This window comes from Photinus pyralis, unplaced genomic scaffold (genome assembly GCF_008802855.1).
Source record: "Photinus pyralis isolate 1611_PpyrPB1 unplaced genomic scaffold, Ppyr1.3 Ppyr1.4_LG7, whole genome shotgun sequence".
Taxonomy (NCBI): Eukaryota; Metazoa; Arthropoda; class Insecta; order Coleoptera; family Lampyridae; genus Photinus; species Photinus pyralis.
In genome coordinates, this window is record NW_022170738.1 from 6,153,654 (window position 1) to 6,174,364 (window position 20,711).

General features: G+C 35.0%; 1 protein-coding gene across 1 annotated transcript in view; it reads left to right on the top strand.

The window, feature by feature from the left end:
• The window catches only part of LOC116175559 (protein odd-skipped-related 2-like), a 93,052-nt gene extending 85,177 nt beyond the window's left edge, over positions 1–7,875 (top strand). Inside the window, exon 5 of the mRNA XM_031493732.1 lies at positions 7,618–7,875. Within this exon, the coding sequence (XP_031349592.1) occupies positions 7,618–7,875 (258 nt within the window). The remainder of the gene's footprint in view (positions 1–7,617) is intronic.
• The last annotated feature ends 12,836 nt before the right edge of the window (positions 7,876–20,711 follow it).

The following is a 20,711-nucleotide window of genomic DNA, read 5'->3' on the forward strand; positions in this document are numbered from 1 at the left end:
CGAATTGACGATTCTAAATCGTTCTATAGAAAACGGGCATTAGAGGCAATGTAAAATCGATCACGTTCGATCGTTAGATGATGCGACTGCTTCGAAGACAAAGCGATCAGCTTGATCAAAACACATCAACATTAATTGAACATAAATGGGCGTCGGGATTTGACACGACAGTAGCACTGTCCTACGTCTATCTTGCGTCAATTCCCCTGTATGTAATCTGTATGTATCACTATACCATGTGGGGATCAATGCCAAGTGCGTGTGTTCTGTCTGTCACTTGTCAGTCGATTGCGGCACGACAAATGCCTTTTGCAGATACCTATTCTGATTTATTTTTACGGCCCATTATTTAATATTCTCGAAACGTAATTGGTTCTACTAATAACTTAAGAAACGATGTAGAAGAAATGGAAGCGTACCAGCATGAAAGGGTGGCCAGTGTGGGAATTTCCTTTCTTCGAATGAGCGCAACACCTGTTATTTTAGTGTACACGTAAATATATCCGTTATAAAATTGATTGATGTTTCTTTAAGAAAGCAATTATAATTACAGCGAAAAAGTCGATAACTTCGACTTGACTAAAACAATACGCGCAGGTAAACCGCAAAACCCATACACAAAACATTCATCATCTTTGAGAGCTTGATGTTCACCTTCGTAAATCACACTTATCAAACTAGCACAAGCATAAAACCATAACGCCGGACCATATAATCATCAACAAAACCGTTCGCAAAACCGCATAGCTGTACGTGGAATTTGTATCATACGTGAAAACGGGAGGCAGGAAGTCGGACCGGTGGATGTTTCGTCAAATTTGAACAACATATGGAAACGTCTTAGCTCGTCGAACCATGACGTCTTAAAAAGTTCCCACGAGTATGATAACGCGCTTCGGTACCCACTGCCCCATATAATCAAGATTTTATTCTAAAATGGTTAATTATTTCATATTTTCGTACTTTTGCATTTTTCGCGTTCGTGTATTCTCACGTTAGTCATTGCCATGTAGATCATTTCCTGGAGGCAACTTTTTTGTTTCAGAAACAGTGCTCAATATTGTAAATAAATAATACATTATATTATAATATTAGGATTAAGGAAACGTTTTCAATTTCAATTATAAATGAATCTGTCATGTGAAGCACTTCTTAAAAAATGTATTCGAATTTCGATGTTAACTGTAACTGTAACAAATACATAGTTTTTCGGTGTTTCCAGTGGGGATCAGTGATTTTGATCTGTTTTACCTTCTTTTTCTAATTAAAAAAAAGTTATGATATACCGGATACGAAATAAGAATCATACACATACAGTTTTGGGGTACATTTTTTTATATAAAAGTGACGTAACAAGCGTAAAGCAGGGATGCAGTTATAGTTTCCAGTATTGATCACCATTCGATCCCCATACTTAGTATTGATTGTATCCATGCCAATCACTTTATACGTTTCACTGTGTAAGTGTTACCACAGAACACCTAAAGTATTTCTAATAAGGGTGGAGAACTAGACTAATTGAAAGCATTGCTACAGCTCATATTTCCAACTCTATAGATGCACAGCTCAGAACCGCTTTTCACAACAACCTTCAGATGCCTATTGCAACATTTTCACACAACACCAACCGTGTCCTTATATGATGCGACTTTTTACGAAAGCTTGTGGAACACTTTCTTAAACGGAAACTAGACGGGAGGCAATATCTATTGGAGATTTTTCTACTAAAGTAAAATCTATCCAGCGCCATAGTGTCCAAACGCCCTGCTTCACTATATGCAAATGACCACGCCACCAATATATGCACTTGATTGTTGCTAAAATGCCCTAAAAACGGCACTGTAAATGTTAAATCGATTAGGCTCAACTTTTGGCATTGCGTATTATGTCGCTAAAGCTATGCCCAGTTTGAATTTCATGCAACTCGGTTCATAATTAACGAAGATGCCAAAGGGACCTTCATTATTTTTTGCCCTACATTGCCAATTCACACACTCTGATCTACAAATTTGATAAAGAATCCACCTGCAAAATTTCATCGTTCCTTCCGTTCTCTTTTAAATTGACGGGCATGGAGCCACCGAGCGAGCAATCGCACGATTGGGAAAAAGCATAAGCGCATCGTTTAACAATGACGCTAAAAAATACGTAATTTGAAAGAGGCTAAGGGGATATATTTTTCTATTAATATATACATAGGTCCCTTTAACCAATTTAAATCAGGTCAATAAACGGCTAGGAGATGATTTTGTCTGTTATACAAAATTGAACTTCGCGCTCTTGCTATATACCTAAATAACTAATACGTTGCAAAATAGGCACCCCTTGTAGTGAATACCTACTAAATAATAGAAAACTTTCGTTTTAAGATACATAGCTTGAGAACCTCTAGGGGTTGAATTTATCTGAGGCTCATGAGACTATAGTAAAGCGTTTAGTCGTACTAAATCAGAGAAACCGAAATATTTGATGCGTAGCTAAACAGACGCCCCTTGCAGTAAAAGCGAGAAAAAATTTTCATTTTAAAAAAGCCTGGAAGCCGGCCTCTCTCATACCTTTTTTCCCATTTTGTGATTTTTGATTCCACCATCAGTAAGATCTTGTTGGGGCCATCACATTCCATTTCACCCGCAATGCACACTTGAAGTTTTGACTCCACCATCAGCAAGATCTGTTGGGAGCTACCATATTCCCTTTTTCGGTACCCATTTCCGGCGTCCCGTTCACCCACAATTCGCGTTTGAAGTTTTGACTCCGCCATTATTAATCTTGTTGGGGGTTCGGGGACTACCACATTCTCTTTATTGGTACCCACTTCCGACTTACTCTTCTTTTTTAGATCTATGGATATGAAATCATCCAGCGTGCGAGCGATCGGACGATTGGGAGAAAGAAATAAGAGCAATTTTATTAATAGGTACTTAATTGAACCAAAATTCGAAATCTCCACGATATCAAAAGGTACGTGCTGCCATATAATGCACAGATTGTGACAGCTATCAATTTCCTACGTATTATACGTTTTCTGGGTTTGGATAGCTGTGTATTTGTATGTATCTGAAGTTTTATCGATGACTCTAAATTGTATTTTTTTATGAAATGCAAAAATATCACAAAGCTGAGGATTGGATGCGTCTTTTTCAACATCCACCCAATGAAAAAATCTTTACTTACCCCTTTCAACCGATCAATTTTGTTGGGAATTATTCTTTAATAACGTATTTTATCTAAGCATTCTCTTTTGGAAATAAATTGAATATAATTAATTGCTCAAAATATCTTTAAAGACACTAAATCGGTATTTTAGGCTTTTTATGTCATGAAATTTTGTATGCCATTCGAATGCAATAGATTGATCTTGTAAAAAAATTGAAAACATGTAAAACTGTCTATAAATCATTAGAATTACGTGGAATAATTTTTTTAAACAAAATTTAGCATACCATTCCCATGTAACTTACAGTACCATACATGACTACCAATTTAAGGTGACAAATTTTTACATGAAAAATTGTCAAAGACCTGTTTAGCGTCAAATAACTCAATACGACTCTCTTTTTCTTCATAAGGTAATCGCGGAGATCAACAATAGATTAATAGAGTTATCCATAAAGAAATTGTAAAAACAAATTTATGACCAAACGAAAACCATTCATTTAAACAACGTAATCTTTATACCTGTTCGGATGAGAAATTAAATAACACAGGACTTTACCCATCCTGGAACATTTTTCATTCGGGAGTTTTGACATTTTTACAAACACAAATTAGTTCAGCCTTCCTTACAAAACGCCTATTTTAATAATAATCAAAGGAGACAAATTCGAGCTGCTAATGAATATATCTAAAGGTGGGACCGGTTATAAATGCAGTGTGACTAATTCAATTGTAAAGTTTCGGAGGTAAAACAAGGAAGTCGGGTTCTCTTATTAGCGCGGTTCGAGAAAAAAAATTCGGCGATTTCCTTTTACAATTAAGTGATGGATGAAGTTGCACTTGTGTGTAATTAATTTTCTGCGTGCATCGATTAGCTTTAGATTTTCCTTTTAAATCGATCATTTGTATCCGGCAATCGATAATCGGCTGACAGTTACAATTGTAAAAAAAATGCAGATACTTCTATGTTTACAATATGCTGAAACAAACCATCTCGATTGTGTAGCAACACACATTTTAATTCATTTTATTCAATTTTGAAAAATCGTTAACGATAGAAGAAACCTATCGCGAATATTAACTAAGATAACATTAAGGGCGCATGACTTTCTGACAAGTTATTAGATTATGGTTATTGAAGAAGTACTTCCTTGCCGCATCATTGCATCATGCAGAAAATGTTCATTTTTCAATTAAAAAAACCACGTTTTCAGACGGTTTTTCGCAAATAACTCTAAAAGTAAGTATTGTATCGAAAAAAGTATTCTTAGCACAAATATAGCTTATAAAAAATCAAACAAAATGGTCTAATATGACGTATGAAGTAGACAGGTGTGAGTTTTTTCGAGGACGCAATAATTTGATAAGAAGGAGATGGCTCGGAAAGTTGAAAAGAAAGAGACTTTATTTTAAATAGCAAAGCAAGACGTGAATCTTTGCTTTTTTGGTGGTGGACATCTGTAATTCAAACGAACTCAGTGTCATTTAAATCGAGATTTAAGTGCAATCACAAAGTGAAGTTTCAGAAGCAACATCAGTTGGTGTTTGTGTCTGTTCATACGTTCTGTTTCTTGAAAATCTCAATTGACCAGATATTTTGGATTTAAGCACTTTAACACAATTAAGATTTCTTTAGTTAATTGTTTCAATAGATCGCTTGTAGCGTGGTATGTGTATTCTGGCCCTGAGTGCCTATTTTTATTTCAGCCTTATTTAATTGATTTTGTCTAATAAATTTGTTTCATCTGTTGATCTGTAAATAATTAGAATTGTGAACTTGGTCAAGGCTACTGAGGTTCTCAAATTAATAAAATTAAAATCTTATCGAGATCTTTCGTAGCAGCGGATGCTGGACGTGCCCAGAAAAAATTTTAATCCTGTCGTATAAAAGATTTTGTTAATACTTGTGTTTAATTGAGCTGGCTTGTAAGTAGTTTAGTGACCGTTTCATTGCACATAGCAATATAAAACGTTTTATGCCAAAAAAGCACAAAATACTAATATGTGGCCTGTAGAATCCATATTTTCAAACAGTTCCAAGATTGGGCTACTAGTTCAAAAGTTACAGCCCTTTGAATTTTCTTTCGAAATTGGTTTCTAGTCTATAACTTTTGATTGAGAAGTCTGATCGAAAAAGTACGAATTGTTTTGGATTCTACGCACCAAAATTAATAAGAAAACGTGTTTTCCCGAGAAATTTTGGTGCAGTCGATTTTTGGTAAAAAAAAGGAAGGTTATACACTGCCTTTTTTTGAGCCCCCAAAAAAAATTGTCTCAGATCGACCCGGAAAAAAAAATTTTCTTATAAAATGTGTAGTCCAGTAACTATATACATCAGACCATGCGTAAAATCCGGTAGTTCTGATTTTTTTAGGATTGCTTATGTTGTTAACCCAATGTATAATTCAAGTTTTCGACCTCGAGCGGCGAACGCAACATAGTATCAAATATACTAAAAACCGAGGAATTTTCGTTGTCTTTTCAGATTTTGACGATTTTAACCCTGAAGGACCAGTTTGTCGAAAATAACTAATGAATACGCTTTGAAAGTAGACGAAATTGTTTACAATTTGAGACTACAACCGTTTCTATAGACGTAATGGTTTACGAGATAATGCTTTTCAAAGTTTATCGATTTTTTCAAAGTCGAAAATTGTTAGCACTATTTTGTTGTTCTGTAATTCTATAAAAGAAAACGAGAGGTGTAAATGATATTCTCAAAACAGTCATTTTATAAAAAGAAATTTTGTTTGACTTACATATAAGTATATTTTCCCTTCTTGGACGGGCACGGTTGAGCATCGTCCATTTCCTCACTTGATAGGTTTGTGGCTGGATTGTCAATATCTTGTGTAACAACTCTCCACAATACATCCTCCACCATTTCTAGATCAGCAAAAAATCAGGGAAAATAAAAAACGGCATCAACCTATTGTAAAGTAAAAATATCCAGCACTGAACTGAACAGAACTAAATCAAACGATTACGCTCTTGGATCTTTGACATTAACAGCTAATGATTGTTCGACAGTTTAGTTGGCAACAGAAACTACCACCTTACAAAATTCATTATTCGTTTTATTTTTCTGCGTTATACCGCCCATTCTTGGCATCTGTGTAAAGCCGGGTCCACATTTGACGAACGTTGCCGTTCGTTCGCGTTGCCGGTCGTTCGTTCGCATACGTTTCTCTAGTGTGGACGACAGTTCGCAACTGAAAGTTGGTAGTGCAAACGATTGCGAATGGGAACGAACGCGTTCCATCAATTGTCGGTAAAATTCAAAAGATCAAACGTTAACGCAGAGCCACGAATCCTCACAAACGTTGCAATGTGGACGTGTTTTAAAAGGTTTGTGGTCATTCGTTTGTTGAAAGTATTGACGAAAGGGTGTTTTTGTTTATTGGTTAAAATATGAGTGATAATCAAATGGTTGCGGCAAGTGTGGCGTTTGTCCTGATAAACAACATAATAAAACGACGAAAGAAAAGACCACAGAGAAGTGTGTGGATACACGATTTATACTTGAGTCGAAACACATACGGCGGTGCTGATTTATTAAAAGACCTCAATGATACTTTTTTTAAGAACTTCACCAGAATGTCTCGTGTGGATTTTAGTACACTTCTGGAAATGATCAAGCCCAAAATTGCAAAACAAAATACATTTATGAGAACAGCTATTCCGGCTGAAGTGAGACTTGCGGTAACGTTACGTTTCCTCGCGAGTGGTGATTCTTTCGCCAGTTTACAATATACATTTAAAATTTCGTTTGTATTACGCGGAACGAATGCGAACAGCGACGAATGCATAGTGCATCGCGAGCACATTCCTTGCCATTATCACTACGTGCGAGCGTTTGTAAATGGTTAGCAATGCAAACGAACGACCAGCAACGCGAACGAATGGCAACGTTCGTCAAATGTGGACCCGGCTTAAAACAGAATAGAAACGTCACCCATAAAGTATTGTGAAAGATTTTTGAATTCGAAAAATTGACAATCTTTGAAAAGCATTATCTAGAAATCTATTACACCTATACAAACGGATGTGGGTAAGCTTAAATTATAGCAAATTTGGTCTGCTTTGAAAACTTATTGAACCGTTATTGGCGAAAAACTGGTCCTTCAGGGTTAAAATCGTCAAAATCTTAAAAGAAAACGAAAATTCCTCGGATTCCGCCCAAACAGCGCATAATAGTAAATTATGAAACATTATTAAGAGTGACATTCCTTCCACCTTCTGATGACTCATAGAAATTGGTCTAATTAAACAAAAACAATCTATGCAGTCCTTTCCCAATGTTCAACCATTCGAAACGAGGAAGAAAACGAGTGTTGCTCAAAATGTGCACCATTCAACAAAACATTTTAATTACTATTTGGTAATAGGTTCCACAAATTTTGGCTGCTCTATGAAAATGAAGCAGAACTATTTATTCTGACATCAGTGATTTTTTTGCAGGATAAGCCGCACAAATGCAGCCTTTGCAGCAAATCATTTCCAACACCAGGAGACCTTCGTTCACACATGTACGTCCACTCGGGATCCTGGCCATTTAAATGCCACATATGCTCGAGAGGCTTCTCCAAGCATACAAACTTAAAGAACCACCTCTTCCTACATACCGGTAAGTCGATTTTCAATCACCCTTCAGGTCCATCTCCTCTAATTATTATTTGGATTATTCCATTCGTCGAAGGTGTACTTCAGAAGCTATGATTATTTTGTGATTATATAAGTAAAACGGCGCGTGACAAGCGCACCATCTAATTACCAGTCCATCATATAAAGGTGAAGTATGTGTTTAGTGCTTCTGATCGGACGAAGATACCGCGGATTCAATCTCATATGGGCTGTTATTTTGTGCCAGACTATCATTTACTTTGTCTGACATTTGCTGCGCGGCTGGTAGAAACTTTTGCTTTTATTTATAATTGTAGCACAAATGAAATGAGATGAAGCGCTTTGACAGGAAGATAGGAAGTAATTGTTTTTAAAAAAAGTTAATCGTTTAGTCAGTGTCTGAAAAACAAGTTCGCTTTTGTTAATTGCGACCGGGAGCGTTTTTAAAATTCCGAAATATCCTTCTGCCACGACCCTAATTATTGTCATTACGCTTGTTTACTAAAAAAAATGGCTCGAGGTAAAGTCACCCCGTTTATACTTGCAATGCCCGACTATTAAGTACACGTATTGTATATGCCAAACAAATAAGAAAGGCCATAAGAAAAGCAGTGCATGTTACAGTTTGCTCAGGAAGCCCATCAGTTGCCGAGGGCGATTCGCCATCTTGCAACCGCCTCTGCGCATTCTTAATGTCTTGCATATATCATTATAGACACACTCCGCGTAGGATCACTAATATCCTCTACTTCTGCCACCATTCCTTCGCGTCTTTCGTAAATGCATAATTTTCTTCGAGTTGAAGATAAATTTCTCGCGCTTCCTACAAATAACGTACCAAAGTAGTTCGCTTCGAGCTAAATAATATACATCGCTCTATATAGATTATAAAGCTATTTTACATACTAGTAGCACTCTTGGGTATTAATATATCATTATTTTCTGAAAGCTTCCATCGGGCTGATTATACTAACTCGATCGCTTTCGTTTTTAATCGTTAATTGCCTATTATGTACGCTTTTATTTTAATTACCCGATGACGGGCGAGATTTTAGTACACGCATTCGAATGGTATACAATTGTGAATGGTTTACATGTAATCTGCAACTTGTAGATCGCCTTAGCAAAATATCGTAAAATGCATTGATAAATTACGCTCGCCGATAAGAATCTCCATATATCATGGCATTTCCCATAAAATCCAATTACACATTTTTCCTCCGCCGCATATAAATTTTACGTCGGAGATCTGGCGTGTCAAAAGTCTCCTCTTAAGATGGACGCGTTATATGGTGCAGTATTAATTGGCTGGCTGAATGTAAAACGGTAGCCGGTTCGATCAGCCTCGAGCAAAGTCTGTGATTACGGCTCGCTATCGAACTACTGTCCGCTAGTAATTATATGTTAGGGATGTAATCTACCAAGAGCATAGTATCCAATCTACCGAGATGGATTGTGGTGTTTTTTATTTTTCAAATTTTGGCTACTTCAACTCATTTAATAACGACCCTTAGACAAAGTACTATAATAGAGTTTCGTTAATAAAGCGACGTATCCTTTCTCAGGACTGATGCTTTGTGCTGAAAATGTACTTAGCGAACGTAAATTATATGTACGAGTCTTCTTAATGTAAATACTTACATGTCGTTTGCAAAGGAAATTTAAATTTCCTAATGGTGCTGGTGAAATTATACATTATGCATATAAAGTTGCTCTTGAACATTTTCTTTTTGTGTTTCTGTATCGTGACCAGGTATCTATACTGTTGAATTAGAGTACTGTTTTTCAGTTGCCTCGGGCATGTTTTTGATTCTACTCATCATCTCTTCGCGGAAACCAACACTGCAGTAAATCCGAGTGATTAGAAGTATTATATCTATATAACGGAAACGAAGACAAATATGTATCATTAGACCTTTGACATATTATTCGCTAATAAATGTTTAGACTTTAGAGGATGAGAGCCCTCAAAAATGTTACCTAGAGTGGGGGCATTTTCGACATTGTGATTGAATTTTAAATAAGAATGAATTAAATAGCTTCTCCATTCCTTGGTGTGCTTCCCATCCTTTCGGTTATTTAGTTTTAGATAGTTCTTCGGACTGTTTTTGGGATTCTGCGGACCATTTCATTCTTTGGTTGCTTCGGATTCTTCAAATTGCCTATTTCAGTGTCACTAGCCTCGTCATCGTTTCGTTTCTTCAACAATGCATTGTTTCCCATACTTCCCAGATTAGTCAGTATATCAAATTATTAACGAGCAACGCAGCTCTTTCATGACTTTGGTCCGTTCGCCTGTCTGTACACATACTCGCAAACGGTTTCGAATTTTCAGTAATAGGTACACAGTGGTCAAGGGACCAACTGATTAAATTTTGGTCATTTAAACATTCTATCCGTCCCTCTGTGTCTGTCGCGTGTTGTCTATATTGATTTGAAATAGTTTATTAAATATTCATTTTACTTTAGATTGTTCGGATTATTCAAATCCTTTATTCACATTACCAGAAATCATTCTTCAAATTAGTCAAATTCATAAAATTATTCCTTGTCATCAGATTCTGCTGATTGTTAATATTAAATACAGGTTTCAAGTTCCTAAAATTCTATGGATTCTCTCATCACAGAAATCCCCGATCGTGAGTGCCAATAACTTCACTTTTGCAATAAATTATGTTTAATTCCCAGGGCATAAAAGCGTATTTATTGGTACCTAATGCCTACTCCAGAAAAAAAATCATTTGTGGAACATTCTCGACTACGTGAAGCCGGTCTCGCCAATTTGATTTTGCAATAACTTCCTTTCAAGGTGCAAAATCTCATTGCAACGTTCCAAAACGATCCCTATCGGCTACTTTTCGTACTTAAAAGAATAATTCATGAAAAACCTGACTTTGTGAAGTAGAACGTGCTAATTAATTTTTCCCTAATTTATATTCAAGAAAAAATCATTTATAAAAGAGAGGAAGTAGTGTATACGAGAATACGTATTGGGCATACCAATATCACACACCTTCATATGTTGGGAAGGTGTGAAATTAAAAACTGTAGTAGATGCAGCGAGCCATATACAGTGCAACACATTCTTTTGGGTTGTCCTGAATACGAGAATGATCGGAAAACGCACGGATTGCCCAAAAACTTGAAAGAAGTCCTTCATAACGATCAGAACAGTATTCAACGACTGGTTTCATTTTTAAAGAGTATTGATATATTCAATAAGATTTAAGTTAGAAGGAGGTACATCAGGCGAAAGACCAAAAACAGTCGAAGCCTTTATCACTGAAAAAAAAAATTGGCGACTACCTGGCCAATTTGAATTTTGCAGTAACTCACTTTCTATTGGTGCAAAGTTTAACGTTCTCTATTTGAGCTTAATTCCTGATATTCAATATCGCAGGAACGTAGTGTGGTATAATACTTATTACCGTAAAATTCACTCAACGCGTAAACGTCAAGTTTGTCAAATAACGACGAAAACTCGGATCCAACAGTACGGATTAGTACTTCATTTAGGTTGAGTTGATTCTATGTAGCGCAATTTCGTCCTGAAATTGCCTTCTGGGCCATTCAAAGGGAAACATTGTCAACAAAAGATTACCAACATTAATCACGTTTATAATGCCACGAACTACTTAAAAACGATTTTAGTGACATTGGCAATAAAATGTTTTGACAGCTGATAAATCCTATTCACCGTTATTCAATGGCCCCAAATAGAATTATGGAAAATAGAAATTATAGCGCCTCGGCACTATCATTAACCACACCTATTTTCTACGTTTATCTGTTATAAATTATCTATGAAAACTGTATAATGATAATGGAAAGTATTAAAGAGGACATTAAAGGAATGCAGATTCAGTGATCTCATAAACCAGTATTAGTATAGTAGACCAAGTAAAATAAAAAAGGTACTAATGATTGAAGTATAAATTGACAGCTTTTAAATTTTTACAGGAAGTGACAGCTAATTTTCTTATGCGCCTGACTAGATAATTAAATGTTACTTACTGATACCCATTCGATTATCTTTCTTTGAGCAAATATCGTGACTCGAACTTCTCATTCCCGATTTATATCATAAGACATTAGAAGAATGCCAGCATTTTAAATTTAGATAATTAACTAGAAACGGTAAGTTAACAATTTTAATGAAAAGATCACGATATCTGCTTGATTAAGAGAAATAGAGTCATAACGATTTTTAAAAATAGGTAATGTAATTATAAAACAGTAGGATCTCATTAATTATAAAAAAAGTTGGTAATCTTTAAATCTAAAAATGTTATGTATTTCCATATTCATATATCTAAACTAATCGGGCTTCATATGTCATATTAATTACAGTTTCCTTAAAAAAGATTAAACCGACGTGCTTATACTTTTAGTTGCGGATGCTCTAATTAATACCCACTCGTAAAATACTCGTAGTAATTTGTAGAAAATATTGAAGTAGAACTTGTGAATTTATATATCAATTAGTATAAGTGCCGTTCACCTGTCCGAATTTTAAGCACCGATAGTATCTAGGAATAATTGATAAACGAACGCTAGCAAAAGTCGTAATTTTGCATTCGAGATCGGTAGATATTTGGATTTATTAAATGGTCACTTTTATTTTACATGCTTGACCGCTTATTTAGTTCACAACGTACCTGTATGTTTACAAAACGTCACAGCTTTTTGCTTCTCCAAAGACGCTGGGAAAGAATTACGCTATTACGATCGGACTAACTGTAAGATGATGTGGTAGACTGCCTACATCTTAAATATCAATAATTAACAGCAATTGATACTGTACCTTTATTTAAAATGGAAAACCACAAGCTTTTTTCGTCGTGAAAGGGAGAAGCGTAATAAATTGAAAAATAGGTCCCTGAAAAACGTGTATATTGCTAATAAAGCTAAATAAATTTCATGCTTACTCAACTATATCGTATTGTTCGCTAATTTATCGGCATTTAATTAAGTTTTTGACGTTTCAGTTAAGTACACTAATGAAGTTCTTTGATTAACTTTTTTAGATCGTGTATTTGTCTTACGTCAAAAAACTGTCTAAATGTTGCGGGTACTTCAAGTGATTTGCGGACACGAAATGCTGTAACTTTAAACAACCGGTTATAAAAAAGATTGAGGATTCATACTCCTTGACACTCTATGGATTTTTACCTTTTCATATGTATAGTAGTAAATAATGAGATGCCACTTTTGCTTAAAGAAAGCTGTGAACACTGGGGTTCGAGAAATTCAATATGATGGTTTTTTTAAAAAGCTACTGCTTTGAAAAGTAGATTAGTTCCTGCAGTTCCACGATAACAACTGGCTTTCAATTAAAAAAAGTCCCAAATTCTTCACAGAACAGCTTCGTAGCATAAACCAAAATTTTTTTACTTTTGTTTGTGTTTATTACTAATACTTCACTTATTGTCGACAGTCAAGCAACGTTGCTCCCGGTTAATACTTGTATTGGAATGGCTCCAAAGCTTGACTCGTTAATAATTGGGTTACGATTGAAAGGAAACGTTGAATGACGTCACGGCACTAAAAACTGTTATATTTAAAAATCATTTTTTTGACAGATTTAGATCCTTTATGCTTAATGTACATTCGCTAAACGAAATCATTGTAACCGTTTTTCTGACAAAAAATAGTTTAGTTTTTTAACTTACCTACACATTTTTTACTCAGTTTATTTGTAATAAAATCTCGCACAATTTTTGGAGGTTGTACACATAAAAATAAGTTCTTTCGAATAACTTAATAAACATTTTAAGTTGGTATTTAAAATAGAAAAGTTCGATGCTGTTGCGGCCCATCATATGTCGTTTATTTTTTATTACACCCTTGTGTCACATATATGATAAGCGTAAACGTTATTAATTTATTTAAATCAAATTTTTGATGTGTAGTGTACGTCCATAGTTTGCATATGTTTATTGAAAATTTGTAGTTTATATCTCGAATTTTGCTTTTTCTATATTTACGTTATTTACGTTGTACATTATTGACATGTCAAAGCCACATTTGCTACTTTGTAAATGATTTGATTTGATTTGAGAAAGTTTTTTCAAAAATCTAGCGTTACTTTTCGTTGCCGTATGCCTAATATACATATCCAAAATTTGAACAAAATCTGTCGAGCCGTTATCTCGGAAAATTGCCAACGTAAGTACGTACATACATACATACAGACAGACAGATAAAATTGCTTAAAATAATCTAAAACGTGGACATTTGAGGAAGTTTTAACATAATACGATAATCGCACTAGCCAGCTAGATCGAGCTAGGAAGTTAATAAAGGTAATAAATGTCATATGCACTTGTATCTCTTTTAAAACCATTTTTAATTTTAGGTAATAAAATGATCTAACCTTATGGTTATGATGACTGTTGATGGGTTTCTTTTGTCATAATCAACGAACGATTATTAAAATTAATTGAAATTGTGACAATTAACGAGGAAAGCCAACACAATGCCAGCTCATATTCGTCTGCTGCTAAATCAGTACCCAAACCAGACTTTCCTAAGAGTGACCAAGCGCTTGTTTTCCATGCAGAAGAAGGCGTTAAATTATTTGACTATGTCATAGTTATAGGGGATATATAGGTCCAAAAAATGTCACTTTCGCATCTGGAATTTCAAACAACAGAATCTGCATATATCTTTCAAATAAAGCGCTTGTAAGCAAATCACACAATGATATTTCTATAGCAAACGTAGAACTTAATATCCGAAGAGAAGAAGTCCCCACTAAAAGAATTATCGTTTCTAATATTAGCCCATCAATACCCCATGATTTTTCAGAAACGGCCATCATAAACTTAGGCAAACCTACATTTTTTCACCTACAGAAGATTTTTAATTGCAAACCGAGAAACACCAGAAATTGTACCTACTTTCTGAAGATACTAAGCCAGTAATTCGTGGAAGATATCAAACCACCTGAAATGCATTTATTCCTCCGGTTGAGTATATCCTTGTGATCTGGTGTGTTCCTTATACACCCTGAAATAATTGGTGTATTTGTAGATTTGTGTGTGCAACTGTTCTCCAAAACTACTGATATTTTTTAGTATTAATATCCATCGTCCCTAATTACCTACTATGAATACCATACTGAAAAAAATTTAATAACGTACCTAAGCAGTATAATTGATCTGCTGCCATAAACATTATTGCACTTGTACATCCGTACATAAAAACAGGTAGTGTATTGTAAAGAAGCCTGTACCGACAATGAAAGCTGTTCGGAGCTAATTTGATGCGGTTAATTTTATAACGAAAATTCATTAACGAAATTTAAACCGTATACGAATAATGAATAACTCCAAATATGCTTTACAATTCTTTCAAACTTTTGTAATGGTTCATTTACGATACTATTAATCGTAAAGGTTCTAAGGATATAAAGGTAATCGGCAATCATGCAATCAATCACGTTAATCATTATAACTGTAAAAAAATGATTCCCATTAATTTTATGATCATTCTTTTAAGGTAGGTAGCGCACTTATTTCGGTATGCATAATACAACAAAAAGACAAAGTGGATTACGAGAATATGCGCTTTGTAGGAAAGTAAGAAGGATAGGACCACCGGAGATGAGATGTCTTCAGATAACAGCTAATAGGTTGTACAACGAGATGCTAAGTAGCGAAACTGCGGACAATCAATCAGCTAGTCGAAATCGCATATGTCGAAACGATAAGATTATCTTTATTATCTTACCGCCCAATTTTTATAAATAGTAAAAGAAGCACTCGCCTCTTAACGGAATATGAATTATTACTTACGGCTACCGGTATACCTACCTACAGTCAAAATATTTTTCGGATTGATAGAACCATCAATTAAATAGATTGATTGGTATCTAATACAATATCTTAAGAAATTATGTAGCACGGAACGGAACTTACTTTAACGGTTGTGCCTATAGCTAAAAACGCATTATAAAAATTACTTTAATTAGAAGATCGTTGCCTTGAGATATATTGGATGGTCGAAGTAGATAACATGTCGAAAATCATTACAAGTAATGGATTATGAAAAAAACGCCTCACAACACTTTTGAACACTATCTCCGAATCTCACTTCGAGAAATATTTTCAGTTCACTGAGAGTTTGCACAATATTGTACAATAACAATGGATTTATGAGGTAATTCGTGTCCACGTGAATGTAATGGCTTCATTACCTTGTATGTATCAGAAAGGGTGTCAGATTGGTAAAATATTTATGGTTTCTGCACCATTGATTGCTTCCATTGAACTGTATCAAGGAACAGGCATGCTTCATTAATGATATGTTGTGGTTGATATTCATAAACACAATGGAATATAATAAACAGGCTTGCCGATCATACTTTCTTGGCGTTCTCTTAGCTTTCCATATTTAAATTAAAATAAAATATCTTCATAAACTTGGTACATTATTTTTGCACTTATGCCGGTACCATAACACGCAAGGATCAAATCTTTTTTAATCGGCCGATACGTAATTCTTGTCAACATCCTTAAACGAAATTTGCATGTCAACGTTGTAAAGTAGGTACGCTAGCTTGCGTTGGTCGATATTTTTATTATCCATTAAATAGGCTATATGTTTACTTGGTATGCAATGACATTCACACGCTAACTATCATGTACTAAACTGGATAACATATCGTTTAAAATAATTTAATTATTTTTGCAAATACTCTCCTAGCGTGTTTGTTTCCAGTCAAAATTTGAGAACCCGATAATTAACGAAATGATGAACTATCTGCAATAATTGAAATTCTAAGCGGCTCTTCTACCACGATAAAAACGTGGTATATGGCGGCGTAATTTACGTTGATGATGGTAGTCCACAAATTATAACAAAAAATAATACAATAGATAGACGAAACCAAAGCATGTTCTCAGGTCAATATCTCTCTTCTGCTGTCAGTATGCTACCTGCGCTAAAGAAGTAGTTCACTTCATATAATATACTTGGCTTTGAGTTATCCTGCTGTGAGCACCTGACTACGTTACTACTGCAGAGAGGATACAATTAATGACATAAATTACGTGCAGCCTCCTTCATTTTTGCCCGTTAATTTAATATGAACGTCGTTTAGATAAAAATGTGAAATGTTCTATAAATGGAAGGAGACACTTCGTTTTGAATAATTAATCTGTTGACGAATACCAATTGCGACAACATCAGTTAAGTATGCAAATATTTTCTGATTTATGGAAACGTAGAGGTACTTACGTTAAGATTACATCAACATGAAACGAGCAAACTAATGAAACGATAATTTAATAAAGTGCGCTGGATTGGGAAACAATGTGACCACGTTTATCTAAATTTGAAATTTTCTTTCAAGTATCACCATCGGTGAGGGTCCTTTGTGGACGTGGTTATGTTCCAACTAGCAACGAAAATACCTTTCGTAAAAATTTCGAGCAATGAGCAGTTGAAATGCTATGCATGTGATCTATTGAATTCTATTTAATTTCTGCATTTTCGATTATCGTAGTATTGTGGAACGGGGTTTTTTTAAAATCACGCCCCCACAGTCTAAAGATTTGTAAGAATATCTTACAATGAAATATATGTGCCTCAATGACAATTTAATTATTTTTATATATCCAAAAATATTCACATTCAAAGAATCTTTGTAACTTTTATTTTTTAACATGCAATATTCCTTACAAGTTGAGTGTATAATTAAATGGGAAACTACTGTACATAGATTTTAGAAAATGTGCATGTAAGATTCATGCGATGAGACCGATTCAAAAGCACCAGCTTGAGCTTTTCCGTAAATTTATTTTGAATTCATATATTATTTAATTTTTACTTTTACATTAATTGTTTATAGCTCTTGCTTTTTCTTGCACAGTAATTTATACAACTCAAGAAGATATAGGTGTCCTAGGAAAATCTTTGGTTGGCAAACACCAGGAAAAAGCAAGCGCGGAAGACACAGGTGCCCCTGGAATGAAGTCGTACGAAGAAATACGGATGAAAGGTATTTAGAAGAGGACATGTCTTTCGATATGCTTAGAAGAAGGACTTGGGTAGGCAGCAGGCATGAATTAACAGAATTCATGTCACCAATTGTATGCATGTTAGCTAGTAATCCATAGGTCTTATTTACGTAAATCTTAAACAAATGCGATAATAGGTATATCGTGCTCACATTGCCGAAGGAAATCTATTTAGTGAAACAGGAAATCTTCTAAACATTTCAAAAAAATTCAAATAATTCATAAACCGTTCTGTTTAAATTATGGTAAGTTTACTACTAATTTGAAGTCCAAGGTAATTTTAAGTAGAACTGGAAGTCGTCTATCATGGAAAATATTTTAGCTAAAGTGAGCTCATAATATCCCAATAACAAGACCAGCTACAATCAGGTATCACGAGAAACTAACAGCATATAACCTTAGTCTTCCCAACAACTTTCAAAAGATTTAACGCCTCCACACTTATATCGCCAAATAAACCCCTAAAGAGCATCTAAAAAAGCGGTAGAGCACCTCGGTGTGACTCTACAGTCTACGGTGTGATTGAATTTGGCCCATTTTTAATTGGATTGTTACATGTGGTATATAAGTATGTTAACTGTGCAAAGTTTCAACCGAATTGGTTCAAGCCTTTGGCAGGGACAGAGAAGCGTGACACCACGGGGTCATTGGATTTGACCCATTTTTAATAGGCTTACTACATGTGGCATATATGTCAACTGTGCAAAGTTTGAACTGAATAGGTTCAAGCGTTTGGTAGAGACAGAGAGGCGTGAAAAAATTCAGGTTATTTAAACAAATGTTATTCCAGATTGTTAATACTGTACGTACTGTGACTGTGAATAGCTGGGTCGTTACAAAGTGATATTACCTTCATCTCTGCCGTTCCCCCCTTTTGCCTCCTTATGGTAATGTAATATATACAGTGTGTCCAATATAAGAAGGAAAAACAAGCAAGTCAAATGATATTTTAAAAAGTTGTAAATTCCGATCAGTTCCGAAAAAAACGAAATTAATCATATTCGGTTTTATTTTTTACCGGTCGTGTTTGAAAAGATATCAAAAAACAAATAACACTTCTTCATAGGAACTTTTTAAGCTGTACAAATGACGTCTTTGAGAAACAATCAACAACGATGTATGGCACAATAAGATTCTTTATCACCTATATCATTTAAACTAGGAACCATCAATGAATTATTTTGATATTTTGTCAACGCCTACTACAGTAAACTCGAGAGTAAAATGTTAAAAATGATTTATTATTTAGCTCGGAAAAATGGCTTATTACTAAATTTTTAACATTTTGGTTTAGCAGGCGTTGACAAAATGTCAAAATAATTTGTTCTTCTCAATGACATATTGTACCATACATAATTGTATTTATTCGTAATAAAAAATGCTACTCAATACATTATGTACTTTTTTCCGGTTCATATAAAAATATGAAGTTGATGATGGTTTCTCAAAACGAAACGTCGCAGCGAAAATCTTGTAAAATGGTGAGCTTAAAAAGTTACTTTCGGTTTTAGCATTGGAAATACTTATGTTTTGTATGGGTATGAATTTACCAGGTTTGCCGAGTAGACAAAGAGTGGTGTCGCGTCTAGTGTTGATTGTACCGTACTCGTGTATTACAAGCATGTTACGCCGTTTATTATTCAGAAAGTTTATTTTATTTTATTCCGTGTGAAGGGTTATTTATGACTTTATAGGTTATACCGTTATCATTCCCAATGTCCCCGATGGTTGCAAGGATTGCGAAATCTGTGAATTTTTTTTAATATCTTCGGAACTGATCGGAATTTCCGCATTTTTAAAACATCGTTTATTAAGCCCTAAAATGCGCAACTCTTTCTAATTTAACCGACTGTGTACTTCTTATGGTTTCCGATGTGTCTATGATGTTCATTCTTATTTTGGACACACTGTATTTTGTAATCTTTCCTCCATGTTTTAAAGAAGTGGAATTCTGGGATCAAAAATCTTTAAACCTTGGACTTAAGCAAATTTTCGGAGAAGGATCTCCCGGTCCTTGCGTTTTTGTTGGGGGGTATTTAATACCCCCACGCGCAGATGTAAGGGGGGGGGCGCAAACTTGAAGTGCCGCCAAGGGCGCGGTCATATCTAGTTACGGCCCTGGTTCACGGACGGACAGACGGACACCAACGACTCCCCTATAAAGCTTGCATCGCTTTTCTCTGCCGCATAATAATGTGGCGAGTAGCGTTACTCTGGGGTGGTCTCTACCAAAATGGATCAGTGTACACTATATGCTAATACACGATTTCAGTAAAGACGCGAATTTCCTACGTAAAACCAGATTTAACTATCCGCTTTAGACAATTCTAGTTTTACCTGGGAATTGTCTGATAGATCTAACGGATATTATTGAATATGACAGTAGTGCAAGACAACACGACAGGTGTCATTACACTATTACATTCAACGTGGGTATTTTGTTGTGACTGGGGACTATCCTGCAATTATTTTGTGTAGACAGGAAGCAGTAGATACTTAGTTTTTTCGCATATTATGATGTTTTTGTAAGTGAATTTTGATATGACTATTTTTACTGCAATAGAAAATTGGTTGTTAATTAAACTCATAAAAAAAAGGCAAACAATAATATTCTTCTTACTCAGCAGTGTCTCATCACGTATGTAATTTGTTAAAAAACATTATAAGGAAATGCGGTATTTTGTAACAAATTTAGTAAGCGTTGTTCAAGTTTGACAGTTTAGCATTTTGTACTAATCAATAATAGTACATTATATATCAAGGTAGAGAAGTCCACTATTATTGCCTGAGCACCAAGATTACATCTCGAGGCGCATGCGCCGAGGGGTGTAAGGTGCGAAGGCAATAATAGACTTCTCTACCGTGGTATATATACTATTTTTTTCACTACTAGCACTCGAAATCCTC